Source organism: Scyliorhinus canicula, chromosome 10 (genome assembly GCF_902713615.1).
Source record: "Scyliorhinus canicula chromosome 10, sScyCan1.1, whole genome shotgun sequence".
NCBI classification, from domain to species: domain Eukaryota; kingdom Metazoa; phylum Chordata; class Chondrichthyes; order Carcharhiniformes; family Scyliorhinidae; genus Scyliorhinus; species Scyliorhinus canicula.
Genome location: NC_052155.1, coordinates 7,094,732 through 7,118,110, shown reverse-complemented (window position 1 = coordinate 7,118,110; position 23,379 = coordinate 7,094,732). Strand labels below are relative to the sequence as shown.

The window sequence follows — 23,379 nt, the reverse complement described above, 5'->3', positions numbered from 1 at the left end:
AATTAATGTCAAGCCACTGTAGCTTTCAAGGTTCACTAAACGACTCAAACATTGCAGAGCCTGCTCGGGATAGAAAAAAAAACAGGATTGTCATATGCCAATAAGGATTGCCTTTCTGTAATATACACACAATCCCTATTTCGGAACCACGGGTTGCTATTAACTGCGGACAAGCACTTTGCAGCTACCCTCAACTTGTCAAAAAGTCGAAATTTTATTTTGTATACACACTGTATTGAAAGATGAAAATGTTCGTCGCTTCTAACGAAGGGATTTAAATTACCTCAGCATAAATTGTGATCAATAACATCACAGCTGTATATAGCTGGGATCAATAGCATTAGGTGGAGAATGAATTTATTTATTCCTTCTGTGGGTTGTGGGTGGTCACTGGCAAAGCCAACATTTATTGCCCATCCCCAAATTGCTCATCGCAATTTTTCACTTAACGCAGAATTTCCCAAAGCACTTTACAAATAATAGTGCTTGGTATTAGAACAGAGAACATGACAGCGCAGGAACAGGCCCTTCAGCCCATCAAGCCAGCGCGATCCAGATTCCTTCGTTAGACCTACTACTTAATGAAGTGTTGGGCAGTGTAGACTTGTGAAGCTAACATATGCCACCAACACTGAAGAAGGTTCAACACTACTTTATTAACTACTTATAAAATAATAGACATACGAGAACTGTGGGTTTAAACGATGCTAGTTTAACTAGAGACCTGTGCCTGTCCGAACCAGTTGAATCTCTCAGCACGTGGTGAGAGTCTGTGCTAGACTTGATAAGCTCTTGTGCTTCTGAGAGGCAGCATCCAGAATGAGCGGGAAAAGTGATGCCCTCTGCCTTTATAGTGCGTGCGTTCTAACTGGTGATTGGCTGCGGTGTTTGTGCATGTTGATTGGTCCTAGTGTATATCAGTATGTGTCTGCACCATGATATACTGGTATATATTATGACATCCCCCCCTTTTAAAAAATTGTTGATGTGAATGTGTGACAATAAATAGTGTGGGTGTGTGAAGAATGTTCCTAACTACATGTGAGGTGCGAAGACACACGTACAAATCTATATACAGGAAACAAAGCTATATACAGGAAACAAAGCTATACACAAGGGAAGGTGCCTGATGCAGATAATTAATGTGCAGCAAATTGAACAAGAACAGTGCAATATACAAACCACTGGAAAACGATTTTAACAAGGAAGGAAACATCTCCCAGAGTCCACATATTTGCAAAGTTCATAAATTCAGCCTCTGAGATGGGCGACGAACTCTGGTTGACCGCCTCAAGGGTGGGTCAATAGCCGCCAGGTCAGGAGCTGGGTGGGCTGCAGCACAGTCAGGGGGAGGCAGAGTGGCCGGAAGCTCTGCACAGTCCACGGCAGGGTCAGCAGGGGGAGCTGGGTGGGTTGCAGCACAGTCAGGGGGAGGCAGAGTGACCAGAAGCTCTGCATAGCCCATGGCAGGGACAGCAGGGGAGCTGGGTGGGCTGCAGCACAGTCAGGGGGAGGCAGAGTGACCGGAAGCTCTGCACAGTCCATGGCAGGGTCAGCAGGGGGGCTGGGTGGGCTGCAGCACAGTCAGGGGGAGGCAGAGTGAGCGGAAGCTCTGCACAGTCCATGGCAGGGTCAGCAGGGGGAGGCAGAGTGAGCGGAAGCTCTGCACAGTCCATGGCAGGGTCAGCAGGGGGAGGCAGAGTGAGCGGAAGCTCTGCACAGTCCATGGCAGGGTCAGCAGGGGGAGGCAGAGTGACCGGAGGCTCTGCACAGTCCATGGCAGGGTCAGCAGAGGAGCTGGGTGGGCTGCAGCACAGTCAGGGGGAGGCAGAGTGACCGAAGGCTCCGCACAGTCCATGGCAGGGTCAGCAGGGGGAGGCAGAGTGAGCGGAAGCTCTGCACAGTCCATGGCAGGGTCAGCAGGGGGAGGCAGAGTGGCCGGAAGCTCTGCACAGTCCATGGCAGGGTCAGCAGGGGGAGGCAGAGTGAGCGGAAGCTCTGCACAGTCCATGGCAGGGTCAGCAGAGGAGCTGGGTGGGCTGCAGCACAGTCAGGGGGAGGCAGAGTGGCCGGAAGCTCTGCACAGTCCATGGCAGGGTCAGCAGGGGGAGGCAGAGTGAGCGGAAGCTCTGCACAGTCCATGGCAGGGTCAGCAGAGGAGCTGGGTGGGCTGCAGCACAGTCAGGGGGAGGCAGAGTGACCGGAAGCTCTGCACAGTCCATGGCAGGGTCAGCAGAGGAGCTGGTCGGAGGATCCCGTGACGATTGCAGAACAAGGCAAAGGGCAGGCCAGTGCGGCACCGAATGATGTTTGTGCATGTTGATTGGTCCTAGTGTAGGTCCATCAGTATGAGTCTGCACCATGATATACTGGTGTATATTATGGCACTTAATATCTAAATGATCTGTATTCCTCCATTTCGTTCATGTGTCTGTCAAGATACATCTTAAACGTTGCTGTAGTGCCTGCCTCCACCATCTCCACTGGCAACGTGTTCCAGGCACCCACCAACCTCTGTGTGAAAAACTTCCCCGCACATCTCCGCTAAACTTTCCCTCTCACTTTCAACCTGTGCCCCCTGTCATTGAGTCTTCCACCCTGGGGAAAAAGCTTCTGACTATTCACCCTGTCTATACTCTCGTAATTTTGTCGACCTCAATCAGGTCTCCCCTCAGCCTCCATCTTTCGAATGAAAACAATCCAAGTTTATTGAACCTCTCTTCATAGCCAACACCTTCCAGCTTTGATAAAGGGTCATCGGACTCGAAACATTACCTCTTTTCTCTCCCTGCAGGTGCTGCCAGACCTGCTGAGATTTTCCAGCATTTTCTCCTTTGGATCCTGGTAAACCTTCTTTGCACTGTCTCCAAAGCATCCACGTCCTTCTGGTAGTGTGGTGGTGACCAGTACTGCACGCAACATCCCAAATGTGACCATAGTAAAGTTTTATACAACTGTAATATGACCTACCAACTCTTGCACTCAATGCCCCAGCCGATGAAGTCAACCATGCCGTATGCACGGGCAGCACGGTAGCACATTGGTTAGCTTCACAGCTCCAGGATCCCAGGTACGATTCCCGGCTTGGGTCACTGTCTGTGCAGAGTCTGCACGTTCTCCCGAGTCTAGGTGGATAGGCTATGCTAAATTACCCTTAGTGTCCAAAAAGGGTTAGGAGGGGTTATTGGGTTACAGGGATAGGGTGGAAGTGAGGACTTACGGGGGTTGGCACAGACTCGATGGGCCGAAAGGCCTCCTTCTGCACTGTATGTTCTATGTCTACGTGGGTTTCCACCGGGTGCTCCAGTTTCCTCCCACAGACGAAAGATATGCAGGTTAGGTGGACTGGCCACGATAAGTTGCCCATTGTGTCCAAAAAGGTTGGGTGGGGTTACCCATAAGGTGGAGGCATGGGCTTAGGTGGGGTGCTCTTTCCAAGGGCCGGTGCAGACTCGATTGGCTAAATGGCCTCCTTCTGCACTGTAAATTCTATGCCTTCTTGACCACCTTATCCACCTGCATTGCCACTTTCATGGAACTATGGATCTGAACGCCCAGATCCCTCTGTATGTCGATGCTCCCAAGAGTTCTGCCATTTACTGTATAATTCACACCTGGATTTGATTTTCCAAAATGCATCACCTCGCAGTTTGCAGTCCCTACTGTACTGTACAGAAACGCATCAGCCAAGTGACGCACAGCAAGATTTCCTCGACGTCAGTGAGCTAAAGATCAGATCATTTGCACAGATGTTGATTAAGAGTAATGTTGGTCAGGAAGTGTGTTTTGGGAGGCAGTGGTATTGCCGCTGGACAGGTAACCCAGAGACCTGGGTTAATGCTCTCGGGACCCGGGTTCAAATCCCACCATGGCAGATGGTGAAATTTAAATCTGATAAAATATCTGGAATTAAAAATCTGATAACCATGAAACCATTGTTGTTAAAAAAAAACATCTGCTTCACTAATGTCCTTTAGGGAAGGAAATCTGCCGTCATTACCCGGTCTGGCCTATATGTGACTCCAGACCCACAGCAATGTGGTGGACTCTTAAACACCCTCAGGGTAATAACTGCTGACCCAGCCAGCAACACCGACATTTGATGAACAAATTTTTAAAAAACTATTAGGTTGGTACGAGGCACCTGGGTTCAATTCCGACCTTGGGTCACTGTCTGTGCGGAGTCTGCACGTTCTCCCCGTGTCTGCGTGGGTTTCCTCCGGGTGCTCCGGTTTCCTCCCACAGTCCAAAGATGTGCAGGTTAGGTGGATTGGCCATGATAAATTGCCCTTAGTGTCCAAAGGTGTGCAGGTTAGGTTGAGGGGATAGGGCAGGGGAGTGGGCCTAGGTAGAGTGCTCTTTCAGAGGGTAGAGGTAAGTACGATAGGTAACTCTGAGGAAATAACGAGCAAGGTGGATAAAGGGGAATACCTGTAGGTGTGGCTCGCTGGATTGAAATGCAGCATCTTATAGGGTGCCAAATCAAAAAGTTACTACACAAATCGACATGCAAGGGATAACATTAGCAGGGACGGAGGACTGATTCGTTGCATGTTGGGACAGATGCGTGTGAGCTAATTTTGCCAATGATACCAAGATAGTAGGGCAGTAAATTTTCAACAGAAGCTGGAGTCAAAGGAATATAGATGCGTTAAGTGAATGGGCAAAGATTTAGCAGATGGAGTATAATGTGGGATAAATTAACCGCTTGGACAGGAAGACGAGAAAAGCAGTGTATTATCTAAATGGAGAGAGGTTCATAACTCTGAGGTACAGAAAGATCTGGGTGTCCTGATATATGAATCACAAGGTGCTACTCAGCAGGTGCAGGGAGTAATAACAAAGAACAAAGAAAATTGCAGCACAGGAACAGGCCCTTCGGCCTTCCCAGCCTGCGCCGATCCAGATCCTTTATCTAAACCTGTCTCCTATTTTCCAAGGATGTACTTCCCTCTGTTCTCTGCCCGTTCATATATCTGTCTAGATGCATCATTTAATGATGCTATCGTGCCCGTCTCTACCACCTCCGCTGGTAAAGCGTTCCAGGCACCCACCACCCTCTGCGTAAAAAACTTTCCATGCACATCACCCTTAAACTTTCCCCCTCTCACCTTGAAATCGTGACCTCTTGTAATTGACGCCCCCACTCTTAGAAAAACCTTGTTGCTATCCACCCTGTCCATACCTCTCATAATTTTGTATACCTCAATCAGGTCTCCCCTCAACCTCCGTCTTTCCAACGAAAATAATCCTAATCTACTCAACCTTTCTTCATAGCTAGCACCCTCCATACCAGGCAACATCCTGGTGAACCTCCTCTGCACCCTCTCTAAAGCATCCACATCCTTCTGGTAATGTGGCGAACAGAACTGCACGCAGTATCCCAAATGTGGCCTAACCAAAGTCCTATACAACTGTTACATGACCTGCCGACTCTTGTACTCAATACCCCGTTCAATGAAGGCAATGCAAAATGCATCACCTCGCATTTGCCTGGATTGAACTCCATCTGCCATTTCTCTGCCCAACTCTCCAATCTATCTATATTTTGCTGTATTCTCTGACAGTCTTCCTCGCAATCTGCAACTCCACCAATCTTTTTTTTAAATAAATTTAGAGTACCCAATTATTTTTTCCAATTAAGGGGCAATTTAGTGTGGCCAATCCACCTATCCTGCACATCTTTTTGGGTTGTGGGGGCGAAACCCACGCAGACACGGGGAGAATGTGCAAACTCCACACGGACAGTGACCCAGGGCCGGGATTCGAACCCGGGTCCTCAGCGCCGTAGGCAGCAATGCTAACCACTGTGCCACCGTGCTGCCCTACTCCACCAATCTTAGTATCATCTGCAAACTTGCTAATCAGACCACCTATACCTTCGTCAAGATCATTTATGCATATCACAAACAACAGTGGTCCGAGCACAGATCCCTGTGGAACATCACTAGTCACCTTTCTCCATTTTGAGACACTCCCTTCCACCACTACTCTCTGTCTCCTGTTGCACAGCCAGTTCTTTATCCATCTAGCTAGTACACCCTAAACCCCATGCGATTTCACTTTTTCCATCAACCTGCCATGGCAAACTTTATCAAACGCCTTACTGAAGTCCATGTATATGACCTTTACAGCCTTTCCCCCATCAATTAACTTTGTCACTTCCTCAAATAATTCTATTAGGTTTGTAAGACATGACCTTCCCTGCACAAAACCATGCTGCCTATCACTGATAAGTCTATTTTCTTCCAAATGTGAATAGATCCTATCCCTCAGTATCTTCTCCGACAGTTTGCCTACCACTGACGTCAAGCTCACAGGTCTATAATTCCCTGGATTATCCCTGCTACCCTTCTTAAACAAAGGGACAACATTAGCAATTCTCCAGTCCTCCAGGACCTCACCCGTGCTCAAGGATGCTGCAAAGATATCTGTTAAGGCCCCAGCTATTTCGTCCCTCGCTTCCCTCAGTAATCTGGGATAGATCCCATCCGGTCCTGGGGACTTGTCCACCTTAATGCCTTTTAGAATACCCAAAACTTCCCCCTTCCTTTAGGAATTTTAGCATTTATTGCAATGCAATATAAGTCAAGGTTTATGGCAGTTACACAGGGTCTCGATGAGGCCACATCTGGAATACTGTGTAGTTTTGAAGTCCTTATTGAAAAAGGATAGAAGCAGTTGAGAAGGGACAATACGCCGGCAATGATACGGTGACGCAGTGGGTTAGCCCTGCTGCCTCATGGCGCCGAGGACCCGGGTATGACCCTGGCCCTGGGTCACTGACCGTGTGGAGTTTGCACATTCTCCCCGTGTCTGCGTGGATCTCACCCCCACAACCCAAAGATGTGCAGGGTAGGTAGATTGACAACGTTAAATTGACCCTTAGTTGTAAACACTTTAAATATTTAAAAAGCAGTCCCTCGACTCGTCGGGATGAAAGATTTATGAAAAAGGTCAAACTGGTTGCGTCTATACCCATTGGTGTCAAGATTGGAAGGTGATCCAGTTGGAATGAGATCAAGGAGGACACAGTTTGAAAATGGATCGTTTCCCTTTTAAGATTGAGATGAGGAGAATTCTCTCTCTCAGGTGGTTTGTACAATTCTATTCCCCAGAGAGCAATGAAGGCTGGATCAAAGAATTTATTGGAGGCAGAGTTAGATCCATTATGTGGGCAGACAGAAAAGTGAAATTGAGGCTACAACCAGATCATCCACAATGCTATTGGAAAGAGGAGCAGGTGCGAGATGCCGAGTGACCAACTCCGACATCTGATCTACCTCAACTCCGCCTTCCCACTCTCTGCTCTGTTAAATTCCCTGAGCATCCCACAACCCTCTGAGGTAAAGAATTCCAAAGATCCACAATCCTCCAAATGAATAAATTGTGCCGAACCTCGCTCCTAAATGGCCAACCCCTTATCCTGAGATTATGACCCCTGGTTCTACAGTCTCCAGCCAGGGGAAACAGCCTGTCGACATCTACCCTATCAAGTCCTTTAAGAATGTCCAGATTTCAATGTCCACCCATCATTCATCCAACCTCCAGAGATATAAACCCACTTTTACTCTCCCCTCATAGGACAATCCTTCCATCCTCTCCTGGAGCCAATCGAGCAAACCTTTGTTACAACAGCAAAGGTTTAGGGCAGTATGGTAGCATAGTGATTTGCACTATGGCTTCACAGCAGCAGGGTCCCAGGTTCGATTCCCGCTTGGGTCACTGTCTGTGTGGAGTTTGCACATTCTCCCCGTGTGTGCATGGGTTTCCTCCGGGTGCTCCGGTTTCCTCCCACAGTCCAAAGATGTGCAGGTTAGGTGCATTGGCTATGCTAAATTGCCCTTAGGTTAGATGGGGCTGCTGGGTTACAGGGATAGGGTGGAGGCGTGGGCTTAAGTGAGGTGCTCTTTCCATGGCGCAATGGGCCGAATGGCCTCCTTTGCACTGTAAATTCTATGACTCGATGACAACACAATAAAGAGTAGGATAACCTTCATAGCAGAGAAATTATCAGAAAGGTGACACCTCTGATTGTGCAACGCTCCTGCATTACCACACGCAGTTTCAGCCCATATGTGCTCATGCCTTGGAAACATGGAATGAACCGCTTGTCGGGCATTCATAGCGCCATTTGTGTTTCATCACAAGCAGCGTTGTAGCTGAACAGGGGCACTTTAAGAGAACGACTCAGTGACATCATCAGCTACTGCCCTGGGCAAACGGCAGTCTAACATCGCAGCCTGCATTGTTAACACCTTCTGAATAAAGCTCTACCTTTTGTTGAACCTCGATCTGGAAACCGCCACATAAAAACTGGCGACGAGGAAGGTGAACAGCGTCTGATGAAATAAATAATTGAAATTGTTGCTACGTGAAAGCTGACCACGGGGAGCCAAGCAAGTTGCTGCCAAATCCACCCTGTCCATGCCCCTCATAATCTTGTACACCTCACTCAGATCACCCTCTCAGTCTTCTCTGCTCCAGAGAAAACAACCCAATCCTATCCAACCTCTCTCTGTTTTTTTTTAATATGAAAGGTGTGGCCATGGGTACCTGCATGGGCCCCAGGTAGGCCTGTCTTTTTGTGGGATAGGTGGAACTATCCTTTTTTAAATAATAACTTTAGAGTATCCAATTCATTGTTTCCAATGAAGGGGCAAATTATTGTGGCCAATCCACCTAGCCTGCACATCTTTGAGTTGTGGGGCGAAACCCACGCAAACACGGGGAGAATGTGCAAACTCCACACGGACAGTGACCCAGAGCCGGGATCGAACCTGGGACCTCAGCGCCATGAAATGAAAATCGCTTATTGTCACGAGTAGGCTTCAATGAAGTTACTGTGAAAAGCCCCTAGTCGCCACATTCCGGCGCCTGTCCGGGGAGGCTGGTACGGGAATCGAACCGTGCTGCTGGCCTGCTTGGTCTGCTTTAAAAGCCAGCGATTTAGCCTTGTGAGCTAAACCAGCCCCTGCTGGTTTGCTAGTGCTGCTGTGCACTAGCACAGCTAGGCTGCTGAGGCTGCTGTGCTAACCACTGCACCACCGTGCTGCCCTTCCAACCTCTCTTTTTAACTCAAATGTTCCATCTGGCAAGCCAGAGGATTGGGAAGCCGTTAAAAGTGAACAGAGGACAGGGCAGCACGGTGGTGCAGTGGTTAGTTCTGCTGCCTCACGGCGCCGAGGTCCCAGGTTCGATCCTGGCTCTGGGTCACTGTCCGTGTGGAGTTTGCACATTCTCCCCGTGTTTGCGTGGGTTTCGCCCCTACAACTCAAAGATGTGCAGGGTAGGTGGATTGGCCACACTAAATTGTCCCTTAATTGGAAAAATGAATTGCGTACTAATTTAAAGTGAACAGAGGACAACTAAAAAAGCAATAAAGGGGGAGAAAATGAAATGAGTCGTCATGTGAGAGTACCATTAAATGGATCTTTAAGCAATGTACCTTTAAGAAATGTAGCAGCTCATATTACTGAAGTGATGTCAGAGGGTGGGGGGGGAGCTGAGCTGAGCTGACTTCTGCTTTTGGTTTCAGGTTTGAGGAGAAAGCTGGGAGTGTTTGTGTGTTTTGCAAAAAGCTGCAAGAAGAAAACACAGAACTGGTCTGTTGATGTCTGAAAATCCAAAGACTATAAGTATATTGAATGTAACCTCATGTCTGTTGTTAAAGGTGAAGTCTTTTGGAGGTTTGAAGGAACATTTTGAGGGATTATTTAATGTTGTATTATTTTCGGGGTTATCTTTGAAGTAAGGGGTGTTAAGTGATCCAATGTTTATTTAAAAGGTTAATTTGAATTCATGGAATAAACATTGTTTTGTGTTTAAAAACCCACGTGTCCATAATTGTAATACCACACCTGGAGAACAAGCCGTGTGCTTCAAAAGCAACAATACATTAAAGGTTGAACTCCATGATACAGTTTGGGGTTCTGAAAACACCGCTCCCACAACAGAGTGCAAGCTAGCTAGTAATATAAAGGAAGATAGGAAGAGTTTTTTTCAATATATATATACAAGGTAAGAGAGAGGCAAAAATAGACATTGGACCACTGGAAAATGTGGCTGGAGAAGTAATAATAGGAAACAAAGAAATGGCAGAGGAACTGAATCATCAGTCTTCACAGTGGAAGAGTCGCAATGGGATGCCAGAGCTCCCGGAGAACCAGGTGAGTACAGTGGCCACCACTAAGGAGAAGATTCTGGGGAAATTGAAAGGTCTATAAGTGGATAAATCACCTGGACCTGATGGACTACACCCCAGGGTTCTGAAGGAGATAGCTGAGGAAATTGTGGTGGCATTGGTGATTATCTTTCAGGAATCACTGGAGGCAGGAAGGATCCCAGAGGACTGGAAAGTGGCTAACATAAGGGAGGGAGGCAATTGTAGGCCAGTTAGCCTGACTTCAGTCATTGGTAAGATTTTAGAGTCCATTATTAAAGATGAGATCGTGGAGTACTTGGAAGTGCATGATAAAATAGGACTGAGTCAGCACGGCTTTGTCAAAGGGAGGTCATGTCTGACAAATCTGTTAAGAGTTCTTTGAGGAGGTAACAATGATGTTAGACAAAGGAGAACCAGCCCAGACATGATTTTAGAACATACAGTGCAGAAGGAGGCCATTCGGCCCATCGAGTCTGCACCGACCCACTTAAGCCCTCTCTTCCACCCTATCCCCGTAACCCAATAACCCCACCTAACCTTTTTGATCACTAAGGGCAATTTATCATGGTCAATCCACCTAACCTGCACGTCTTTGGACAGTGGGAGGAAACCCATGCAGATAGGGGAAAACGTGCAGACTTCGCACAGACAGTGACCCAGCGGGGAATCGAACCTGGAACCCTGGCACTGTGAAGCCACAGTGCTATCCACTTTGGTTACCGTGCTGTCCCTAATTTGTTTAGATTTCCAGAAGGCCTTTGATAAGGTGCCGCCTAGGAGGCTGTCAAGTTGAGAGCCCATGCTGTTAAGGGTAAGATCCTGGCATGGATAGAGGATTGGCTGACTGGCAGAAGGCAGAGAGTGGGGATAAAGGGGTCTTTTTCAAGATGGCAGCCGGTGACTAGTGGTGTGCCTCAGGGGTCTGTGCTGGGACCACAACTTTTCACAATATACATTGACGATCTAGAAGAAGGAACTGAAGGCACTGTTGCTAAGTTTGCAGATGATACAAAGATCTGTCGAGAGACAGTATTGAGGAAGCAAGGGGGCTACAGAAGGATTTGGACAGGCTAGGAGAGTGGGCAAAGAAGTGGCAGATGGAATACAATGTGGAAAAGTGTGATGTTAAGCTCTTTGGAAGGAGAAATGGAGGCATAGACTATTTTCTAAATAGGGAAATGCTTATAAAATCAGAAGCACAAAGGGACTTGGGAGTCCTTTTTCATGATTCTCTTAAGGTTAACGTGCAGGTTCAGTCGAGTCTGCATAAGGCTCTGGTCAGACCCCATTTACAGTATTGTGAGCAGTTTTGGGCCCCGTATCTAAGGAAGGATGTGCTGGCCTTGGAAAGGGTCCACAGGAGGTTCGCAAGAATGATCCCTGGAATGAAGAGCTCGTCATATGAGGAATGGTTGAGGACTCTGGGTCTGTACTCATTGGAGTTTAGAAGGATGAGGGAGGATCTTATTGAAACTTATAGGATACTGCGAGGTCTGGATAGAGTAGACGTGGAGAGGATGTTTCCACTTGCCGGAAAAACTAGAACTAGAGGACACAATCTCAGATTCAAGGGACAATCCTTTAAAACAGAGATGAGGAGGAATTTCTCGAGCCAGAGGGTGGTGAATCTGTGGAACTCTTTGCCGCAGAAGGCTGTGGAGGCCAAAATTACCGAGTGCCTTTAAGACAGAGATAGATAGGTTCTTGATTAACAAAGGGATTGGGGTTATGGGGAGAAGGCAGGAGAATGGGGATGGGAAAAATATCAGCCATGATTGAATGGTGGAACAGTCTCAATGGGCCGAGTGGCCTAATTCTGCTCCTATGTCTTATCCCAGGCAACATCCTGGTGAATCTTCTCTGCACCCACTCCAGTGCGATCACATCCTTCCTATAATGCGGCGACCAGAATTGCACACAGTACTCCAACTGTGGCCTCACAAGTTCTATACAGCTCCAATATGACCTCCCTGTGTTTGTAATCTATACCTCGATTGATAAAAGCGAGTGTCCCATATGACATTTTCACCATCCTATTAACCTGCCATTCTACCTTCAGAGATCTATGGACAAACACACCAAGGTCCCTTCGTTCTTTGGAACCTCCCAGTGTCAGGCCATTCATTGAATACTTCCTTGTTAAATTACTCCTTCCAAAGTGTATCCCCTCACACTTTTCAGGATTGAATCCATCTGCCACTTATCTGCTCATTTGACCATCCCATCGATATCGTCCTGTAACCCAATACACTCAATCTCACTGTTAACTACCCGGCCAATCTTTGTGTCATCCGCAAACTTACTGATCCTACCCACCACGCCTACGTCATTTATATGAACGACAATAGGGGGCCCAGCACGGATCCCTGTGGTACATCACTGGTCACCGTCTTTCAGACACTAAAGCAGCCGTCTACCACCCCACTCTGGTCTCCCACAGCTAAGCCAATTATGAACCCACCGTATCAAATTACCCCTGTATCCCGCGTGCATTTGCCTTCTTAATAAGTCTTAATAATGTGGGACCTCATCAAATGCTTTCCTGAAATCTATGTAAACTACATCAACTGCACTACCCTCATCTATACACTTGGTTACATAGTCAAAAATTTCAATCAATGACCTCCCTCTGACAAAGCCATGCTGACTATCCCTGATCAAACCATGCCTCTCCAAGCGGAAATATTGTCTCCTTCAAAATCTTCTCCAATAGTGTCCCTACCACTGACGTGAGAATCACTAGTCTGAAAAAGTTCCCTGGCTTGTCTCTGCAATCTTCCTTAAATAAAGAACCCGACACAAACCAAACCAATTGGGAAAATAGCACCTCAACTGCGAACCAAACACAGAGTCAACCTCAGATTATTACGTCCACTGTGGTTAAGATAACCACCGACGACACTCACACCAGAGGTTGCAGCAAGCACCAAAAGGCAAATGGGTGAGGACCGCCAACGACCACACAGAGAACGGCGGCATCGGGGAGGTCTGACATACTGACAGTTGTTGACGATTGTTCATGTTGCTAATTATTGTTATATTGTCCATTGTGTCAGTGAATTATGGTTTGAAGGGAGAGGAAATCATGTGTATTCATCGCGTTTTCAGTATTTCCTCACAAGTAGCCTTGTAGCTGAATAGGGGCGCTTTGAGAGAACGATTGCATAACGTTGGCAGCTGCTTGTGGGGGTAAATGGCCGGTCCAGGTTCATTTTAAGAATAATAACCTTTATTGTCACAAGTAGGCTTACATTAACACTGCAATGAAGTTACTGTGAAAATCCTCTAGTCGTCACACTCTTGCGCCTGTTTGGGTACACTAAGGGAGAATTTACAATGTCCAAATTACCTAATAGCACGGACAGGCACCAGAATGTGGCGACTAGGGGCTTTTCACAGTAACTTCATTGAAGCCTACTTGTGACAATAAGCGATTTTCATTTTTCATTTCTTTCCAGACTTGTGGGAGGAAACCAGAGCACCCGGAGGAAACCTACCCAGACACGGGGAGAACGTGCAGACTCCGCACAGACAGTGACCCAAGCCGGGAATCAAACCTGGGACCCTGGCGCTGTGAAGCCATAGTGCTAACCACTATTTTGCCGTGCCGCCCTTCTCAATAAAGGTCTATGTTTTGTTGAACCTCCAAGGCCTGTAAACTCTACCTTGAATCCACCGCATAGTGTCTTTTGACTTGGGGAGGAATGTGACCCAGAGCCACAGCTGATGCCTAATGGTTCTACGTACAAATGACGGAATTTATTTATTTATGGAATCCATCTCACTGCAGATGCAGAGTAATCATGTCATGCTTGCTTTTATTATTTTTTAAGGATTTATAAAGTTGAAAAATAAACTTTATTTATTTATTTATATGCAAATGGAATGCTGACGTGTATTGCAAGGGGAATAGAATAGAATATCGCGCACAGTTCTGGTTTCTTTACTTACAAGGATATAATTGCTTTAGAAGCTGATCAAAGAAGGTTCACTCGACTGATTCCTGGGATGGAGAGGTTATCTGACAAGGAAAGATCCATTGGTGTTTAGATGGAGAGTTGATCTTATGAATGCCTGGAAGATCCTGAGGACTGAAACCAGGGGGGACAGCTTAAAAATAAGGGGCGTAGGTGGTAGGGAGGAAGGTAGGGCCACATCAAATCAGCCATAATCGTGCCAGATCAAACATGCGCGCGAGCACAAGTTCACCCAAATGGACACCTGAAAAATAAAGCATGTTTCATACAAAAGTTGAAAGTACCAACGTAACGACTGTTAATGAAATGCAGTTTATGTACATCAAAAATAATTTCACACAGCACGTGCTGTCTGCAAGACTATGTACAAATAAAGAAACCTGATAGCAATAATAATGCACATGGGTCAAAACATTCTTTATATAACTTTGGCGTACATCTCATTTTACTATTTACTGAGCCAATGCCCAGCTTTTCGGGTCAAAGGTGCTCCAAGTGTTCCACAAAAAAAAAATTAGCAGTTGGCATCATGAGGAACATCATTAGGTTCTTTGTACCTCCTCCGAGCTTCCAGAAATGTGGAAGGTAACTATAAACTGCCAGAGGCACACAAACTATTTCACATTTCACACAGTTAACCATCTCTACATTGTGGAAAATAAAAGTCACTTTCTATATATTAGTCAAAATGGCATCAAAATTATATTTCTGCTGTGGAATATCCGCAAGGAACAGAGCTTTTTTAATAAATACACATATTAAAAAACTCGACCTACCCTTAACAGAGGAGAAAAAAACACTCCCAAACATCACACTGGATGTGTTAAAGTGGCTGAATAATGTTTTGAACATCAAGTTGCCACTGTGCTTTAACATGATGGCCGCTCCTCCCTCGCCACCCCTCACCCACACAATTCTCGGCTGCCTGAATGGAACAATGGACTGGGAGGGGAAGTGAGGAAGACTCAACAAGGAACAGAAATAGAAGGCTTCGTCAAAATGAACATTATTCAAGGGTGCCCTTTCCACACCAACAAATTCTTTTGGGTGGGAGGGATGACAGCCGAAACGGTCCCAGGATGTTTTGCCGCTCGTCCACCCGTCGCGTCTCGACACTTCACGCGACTTGCCGGCTGACAGTTCTATCGTTATATACCACAGCTTGGTCGGAAGCCTGCTTCGGCACTGTGCTCATTAGGAGCCGCCTCACACTGCCAAAATATCCTCCCTGAGAATTCCCTCAAGGGAATTGGCAGCCGCAACTTTGGTCCCAACATTGGAACCAGATCCCGTAACCAATCAATTTCCGGCTGCTGATGGGGCGGACGCATGAGGGGACTTTGGACGCGGCGCTGCAATTCCTTGTTTTTTCACCCATCGAACTAGGGTCGGGGGGGGGGGGAATACGAGAATGCCACTCGCTTTCACACATGTGGGCAGTTCTGTTAATCTTTCTCTCCCTACATTAGAAAAAAAAAACTGCGCCCACCGTTGTCAGTGTCTCTTCTCACAAGGCATTAGTACGAGATCAATACAAAGTCAGCCTAGCGGAGGTGATCACAGCTGGTAGGGGTAAAAGTAAATAGCACAAACATTTATTTACAGATCAACCACATCCCTTTGCGACGATGGACCTGAAGTGGGGGGGGAGAGAACCACCTGCCCAGAGAGGAAGGTCAGAAATATGAGATTTCAGAGTGACGTTATTCACAGAATGATTGCTGAATGTCAGGATAAAACCACCTAATGGCCTCCATTTGTTATACTTCAAATACAATGGATAAATAGAATGTCAGCTCCTTACAAAATCCTAACCCGCTGAGGAGGCAGAGCAGTTACCCCAATAGCAGAAAGCTTGCTACAGTTCACCTCCAATTACTCATGAGAGTGTGGTCACTGATGCTCTGTGGGTAAATGCGATTGCACAGTTCACAATCAGTAAATAAATAGCCACATAACAGGGCTTTTGAGCAAAACCCATGTATTCTTCAAATTACGCCCAGTGAGCCTTTAACCCAGCAACACACTGGGTGGAGAGCCATAGCTTATCCATTTAAATCCTGGACCAGGTTTTGAAATGTACAAACCTCTAACTGAAAGGTAAGCGGGTTACCCACTGAGTCAAGCTACACCGTAATGATTACATATGGACAGCATCCCTGGGCCTGTCCGATCGAGCATACAAAATGCCCTGATTCAATGGCTCTCCAAAATGGTCTCTTGACTCTCCCTTACCAAAGGCGCAACAAGGCACCAAATCCAGAACTCTGGATGTAATAGCAAAACATTTAGGAATGATGATCACAGCGGATCACAGTTGAACAACGCTGCACGTGTGCTAGACGGGGGTTTAAATGCCAAGACTCAAAATCCCAATAGTTTATCGTTATGTAAGCATCAGGCTATTAAAAGTTAACGCTCTGTAGGCGACTGCTCAAGTCGCATCTTCTCTTGCCCCAAAGCTAAGGATTGACGTTTCTGAATGTGGGGGAGGGGAGGGAGGGATTTCAGCATGATTAGTGAGTGACTCAGTTTAGGACTTATTTAAGCCAACATTTAACCAGTCAGTGTAGTGAGGGGTGCAACGTGACTGTAGCATCTGGTAATCTTTCATATCTGTTGGAATGTAGATTTTTTTTTAATTTCACGCTCTTCTGAAAGCCCACACTTGACTTCTCGGAAGGCAAAGTCGTGATTGAGACCCTGAGGAAGGCATACAAAAGTAAGAAAAGCCAGGAAAAAAGGAGATTTCTTTTTGTTTTCGTGGCAGTTGGCTCCACGCTAACATGGGCGTGAGACTGCTCAGAAAAGGGTTAAACAGCTCACGTAAAATTAACTGGCCCGCGTCCGACAAGCAAGAGCACCCGCAGTATAGATTAACGCTCTGCCGAGGGGGTGGGGGCATGGGTCCGACACTGATGCAAGAACAAGCAGTGAAGATGAACGACAGATGGTCCGAATGGGTGGGGGTAGGAAGAAAAGGATCACAAAACTCCAAAACTGGCAACACACCCTCATGGCAGATGAAGCAAACGAGGGGGAAGTAACCAGTCCAAGTTGCTGAACAGCATTTTATGTCACAGTTATCATTTAAGGAACTTGGAACAATTGCAATTCTTTTTTAAATAAATAATATATACCTCCGCCATCCCAGATTTCTGAATCATTCAATGGGAGGGGACTACATTTCACAAGTGATGCTGGAAAATTCTACGTAATCGACACCTTGCCTTTAGTTTCGCACTGAAACAAAACCAAAGCTTTTACCCGTCAGTTTCTTTTTTAAATAAAAAAGGAGGAAATGTCACGAGAGTAAACAAGGACAACCGAGGTCCAGAATCTCAGATTCCTGAAGCAATGTCTAGAAATCGTTCAGCGGAACCGCCTGTGCAACCAGCATGAATCCAGCATACAAAGTTTCCTTTTCTTCATTTGAGATAGGCTCGGTACAGGAGCAGAGAGTGCTTTGTTGCCTGTTCCTGCTCCAAGCAGAGGATGAGATCCCTGAGATTGACTCGCGTTACCCTCTGCCGCAGGTAGGGTCGGGCCTGCATTGTTCTCAGGCCGCCTGGTGCACCCCCGCTGCCACTTGAGCCCTGCAAAGCAAGACGGAAAAGGAACACGGTTAGCTACAGAGCGGACCAAATAGTATCAAAGTCAGCAGCCACCGTGATATACAATCACCCCTCTGTGGGAGGTGAGGGAGGAACTTACAGGGGCTGTCTGGCCACCAGAGGATTGGAGGACAGTTAATGTGGTTCCACTTTTCAAGAAGGGTGGTAGAGATAAGCCAGGGCGGGTTCCCGCCTCTACCGCCCTTTCAGGCAGAGAGTTCCAGATTCCCACCACCCTCTGGGCGAAAAAGTTCCCCTCTCCTGCCCCGTATCTTAAATCTATGCCCCCCTGGCTATGCAGGTTCCAGCACAGTGGAAGTATGGGAAGGACTCCTGCCCAGTAGACTTTGAGTTTAGTGTCAGATATCACGATTCCTGAAAACAATACTGAACTGGGAATTCCCTCTGTCGCTAAAGTATTTTTGGGCTGATCTCTGTCCAAAATCTAGTTCGAGTGTTGCATTCCACATTTAACTTTACTTGAACGCCAAGACCGAAAGAGACGGCGGTTAGTTCAGTGGAAGAAGCTGCAAGTGGCAGAAGCAGGGAGTTAATTAGATGGCTAGTTAAATCTACTTCCCGAGTCAATCGGGTCTGTCTCAGGCCTTTGGAATTGCAGCTAGTCTGAATACAGGCTCATGCACTTGTGACTTTTGCTCCTGCACGGATTAAATGGGAAGGAGGCCAGCTGGATGGGAGTAAAGCTTTGACAGAACACTGAACTTGCTTATTTGGGGAGTGAGGGAGTTCTGTGCAGTGAGGAAGAGGAGATGCTGATCTGAGAGAAGGAGGTGAGACTAGAGAGCTGAAATCCAAGGTCCTAAACAGGTAAGCAGATAGGCGACTGGCTGGTGAGTTTTCTGGTTTCCGTTTGTTCTCAAGACTAGGCCAGCAGTCTAAACTAGTACCCAAGGGTGATAAAAATCTTGTATTAAAATTATAACTAAGCTAGTTGAACAGGGGAGGGGAGGCCGAGTGGTTCCTAGTTACTACTTGTCCTAACTGTTGTATTATAGGAACTATGGCAGTCAATTTACACACAGCAAGCTCGCACAAATATAATGATTCTGCCCAGATTATTATATTTTTATAAGTGATGATGGTTGTAGGATAAGTATTGTTCATTTACAAATTCCTTTGAAAACAAAGCACTATCATTATGTGTCCCATTAATACCCTGGGGGAGGGGGGGGGGGGGGGTTCAAGGGATTGGACCAATGAGTACGATGGTTACAGCAGAAAGAAAGATGGCCGTCGATCTAGATAAGTGGCTCACCTCATGAACTCTCAATGTCTCTCCATTGTCTGCAAGGCCTGAAGACAGGACTGTCACTCACTTAGGCACCACAATAAACATTCGGAAAAATAAGAGTCCTCTTAATGAACACTGGCTACTGGGCTCGGTATCCACTCTCCCCAGCACTGCTGCATTGTGGCTGCAGTGCACACCATCTAGACGCTTACCTCAACAGTCCTCCCAAGCCCAGCAAACAAACAGCAAGACAGACAAGGGGGAGCAACATGATGGAAGACCAACATCTCCAAGTCACACATGGGTTATATTCATCATGTCCTCTACATCACCACTAAAAAGCTGGAACTCTTGAAGCTTTTTCCCAGGGTGGAAGACTCAATGACAGGGGGCACAAGCTCACGGTGAGAGGGCAAAATTTTAGGGGAGATGTGCGGGGAAAGATTTTCACGCAGAGGGTGTTGGGTGCATGGAGTGCATTGCCAGTGGAGGTGGTGGAGGCAGGCACGATAGCAACTTTTAAGATGTATCTTGATAAGACACATGAACGGCCGGGAAACGGAGGGACGCAGATCATATGGGCAATAAGTAGTCATTCTAAATAAGGAATCTGGATCGGAGCAGGATTGGTGGGCCGAAGGGCCTGATCCTGTGCTATAATTTTTCTTTATTCTTTCTTTGTTCAATGTATTGCCATGGGCACCATCACAAGGACTGCAGTGGCTCAACGAGAAAGACCACCTGCATTAATACAGCAGCTTTAATGTGGTATAACATTCCAGGAGGCATCATCAAATGTAATTTGACGCCGAGTACTGGAAGGAGACACAAGGAGCCCAAACGTGAACTCAGGAGCCGAACGCAAGAGAACAATGAACAAAGAAAAGTACAGCACAGGAACAGGCCCTTCAGAGCTCCAAGCCTGCTAACCCAAAACCTTTTACACTTCTGGGGCCCGTATCCACCTACTCCCATGCTATTCATGTATTTGTCAAGACGCCCCTTTAACGTCACAATCGTACCTAATTCCACAGTCTCCTCCGGCAGCGAGTTCCAGGCACCCACCCCACTCTGTAAAAAAAAAACATCTCTTGCAAATCTCTAAACTTTGCCCCTCGCACCTTAAATCCCAAGTAATTGCTTCTTCCACCCTGGGAAAAAGCCTCTGACTATCCACTCTGTCCATGCTCCTCAATTTTGTTGACTTCCATCAGGTCACGCCTAAACCTCTGTCGTTCCAGTGAGAACAAACCGAGTTTATCCAACACCTCCCTCATAGCTAATGCCCTCCATACCAGGAAACACCCTGGTAAACCTCTTCTGTGCCCTCTCCAAATCCTTCTGGTAGTGTGGCGACCCCAGAATTGAACACTATACTCCAAGTGCGGCCTAAGGTTCTATACAGCTGCAGGATGACTTGCCAATTTTTATATTCAATGCCCCGGCCGATGAAGGCAAGCATGCCGTATGCCTTCTTGACTACCTTCTCCACCTGCATTGCCACTTTCAGTGACCTGTGGATCTGTACACCCAGATCCCTCTGTCTGTCAATACTTTTAAAGGTTCTGCCATTTACTGTACATTTCCCACCTGCATTAGACCTTCCAAAATGCATTACCTCTCATTTGTCCGGGTTAAACTCCAACCCAAGTCTCCAAACGATCTAGTCCTCATCGCTATCCGTAATTCCACCAACCATTGTGTCGTCCGCAAACTTATTAATCAGACCAGTTACATTTCCTCCAAATCATTTATATATACTACAAACAGCAACGGTTCCAGCACTGATCGCTGTGGAACACCGCCATTCACAGCCATCCATTCAGAAAAGTACCCTTCCACTGCTACCCACTGTCTTCTATGACCTAGCCAGTTCTGAATCCATCTTGCCAGCTCACCTCTGATCCCATGTGACTTAACCGTCTGTACCAGTCTAAGAAGCGAGATTGACTGCCGTTCAACATCAAGACAAGACTGTTGCATCAAGGAGTCCAAGCTGCCCTGGTTTCATAGCTGGCAGAAAAGAAGGCCACCTCAATTCCAGGACATCACTGCAGGAGTTCATCGGAGTACTGTCCTGGGCCCAATCATCTTCAGCCACTTCATCTATGACCTTCCTTCCATCATAAGGTCAGAAGTGGGGACGCTGATAATGTTTGTGACTCCTCAGATACTGAAGCAGTATTAGCACATATGCAAGACAATGTTCGGGCTTCACCATCACTGAATGCTCCACTATCACCATCCGGGGCGAGGGTGGGGGTTCCATTGACCAGAAACTGAACTGGACCAGCCATATAAATATTGTCCCCACAAGAGCAGGTCAGAGTTTTGGAAATACATCTCCGTTCCTTCACTATCACTGGGTGAAAATCCTGCAACTATCTCCCTAACAGCATTGTGGGTGTACCTACACCCCACGGACTGCAGTGGCTAAAAAAGGCAGCTCACCACCACCTTCGATGAAGGATGGGCAATAAATGCTGGCCTAGCCAGGAACACACATCCTGTGCATCAAAAGTGGGTAAAATGGCACAAAGTGTTTTATAAAAACTCGTTGGTTAGATTTAGAAAACACGCTGAATGCAGAAGAACATGCCATGATGCTTTAGAGGCCTCGTCTTAACTGGGAGTGAGCAAAAGGAAGCAGTGGACAAGTGGTAGAGAAGGAGCAGTAAGAAATGCTCGAGTCCAGCTGAAGGCATTGCTGCCAATAGGGAAACAATGAAAATCAGGCATGCAGCACAGGCCAGGGTAAGAACAAGGAGTGGAGATGCGGCAGATGGGGAGATGTTGTTGGGTCGAATTGGAATAGGCAGAGGCGCCGAACACAAGGAATAAAATAACCCAAAGTGCTGGTGACTGGAAGCCAATGTCAGCTGGCAGGGAGCGGCGGGTGTGCCCAGATCTGATGCAGGATAGGGTACAAGCAGAGGCCTGGATCAGCTGCAATATATAGTGGGTGGTTGGTGGGAAGAAGGCAAGGAAGGAGGCTGGAAGCAGCAAAGGAGTGGTCGAGGGTCCAAGCAGCAGAGGGCAGAGGTGTGGCAGAGATGGGATGAGATTGGTGGTGGAACCCTGTGGTGAGGCTGGAGAGATGGAAAAGGAGATTGTGGGGTGGGGACGGCATACTGTGGAGTTCAGACACTGAAAAGGGGGTACTATTGCCAAATTATTTTTTTAAGTACCCATTTCTTTTTTTTTTGCCAAGTAGGCGGCCATTTAGCGTGGCCAATCCACCTACCCTGCACATCTTTGGGTTGTGGGGGTGAGACCATGCAGACACGGGACAATGTGCAAACTCCACAAAGACAGTGACCTGGGGTCGGGATCAAACTGGGTCCTCAGCGCCATGAGGCAGCAGTGCTAACCACCGTGCCACCCTCCATTGCCAAATTATTGCTCCATGGTATTGCGCCTTGTTTTAGGGCACGGGGTGGATGAACTATATTGAGCCTTTACCCTGGCAGGTATGTCTGATAAACATTCGACCCCAAAGAGATAGACACTTAAATCAAACATGAAACCTAACAATTAAGAGGGGTAATCTTTCATTGACAAACACGAGCCTGAAGGGGTCCCATACAGTAGGGTGATATACAACCATTGAATTTCATTAATTTAAAAAATATTTTTTAAAGCCTATGTATATTTTTGATCCAGAAAGTTGTGCATCAGGTTATTAACCACACATACAACACACGCACACATACAACACACACACACACTAGGAGTAGTGATGATGGATAGTTAGAAATGAGCGTGGAAGCACAGTTCACAATCAGCGCTGACAAAGAACCATCGTTCGTCAATTAGTGCAAGTGTTAAATGTACTTTTTTGGACAATCTCTGACAACCTAACACGAGATTTTGGTGGTGACTGAATTTATGTCATCCTAAATGAAATCCAGATGGGCAGCAGGGTGTCGCAGTGATTAGCACTGCTGCCTCAGGACGCCGAGGACCCGGGTTCGATCCCGGCCCTGGGTCACTGTCCGTGTGGAGTTTGCACATTCTCCCCGTGTTTGCGTGGGTCTCACCCCCACAACCCATAAAAGATGTGTAGGGTGGGTGGATTAGCCACGCTAAATTGCCTCCTAATTGGAAGAAAAAGAGAATTGGGTACTCTGAATTTGTTTTTTAAAAAACTAATTGAAAGCCAGAGTATGTGGTCCACTTTCAGCCACAAGAACTATTTCCTGAGCCTTTGGGTCAGCAAATAAGTGAGCTGTGTGTGTGTGGGGGAGGGGAACTAATGACCAGACCTGGCATGCCGCATCTCGCTTCAACGCTCACCAGGGTTTTCCAAACATCTCAGGCTCGCAAGAACAAGGCAGGTGGGGAGGGTGGCTCTCAGGTAAAGTGCACGGG

General features: G+C 46.9%; 1 protein-coding gene across 1 annotated transcript in view; it reads right to left on the bottom strand.

Moving 5' to 3' along the window:
• Positions 1-14,435: 14,435 nt before the first annotated feature.
• The window catches only part of LOC119972901 (transcription initiation factor TFIID subunit 4-like), a 167,494-nt gene continuing 158,550 nt past the window's right edge, over positions 14,436-23,379 (bottom strand). Inside the window, exon 15 of the mRNA XM_038810446.1 lies at positions 14,436-17,738. Within this exon, the coding sequence (XP_038666374.1) occupies positions 17,571-17,738 (168 nt within the window). The 3' untranslated portion in view covers positions 14,436-17,570. The remainder of the gene's footprint in view (positions 17,739-23,379) is intronic.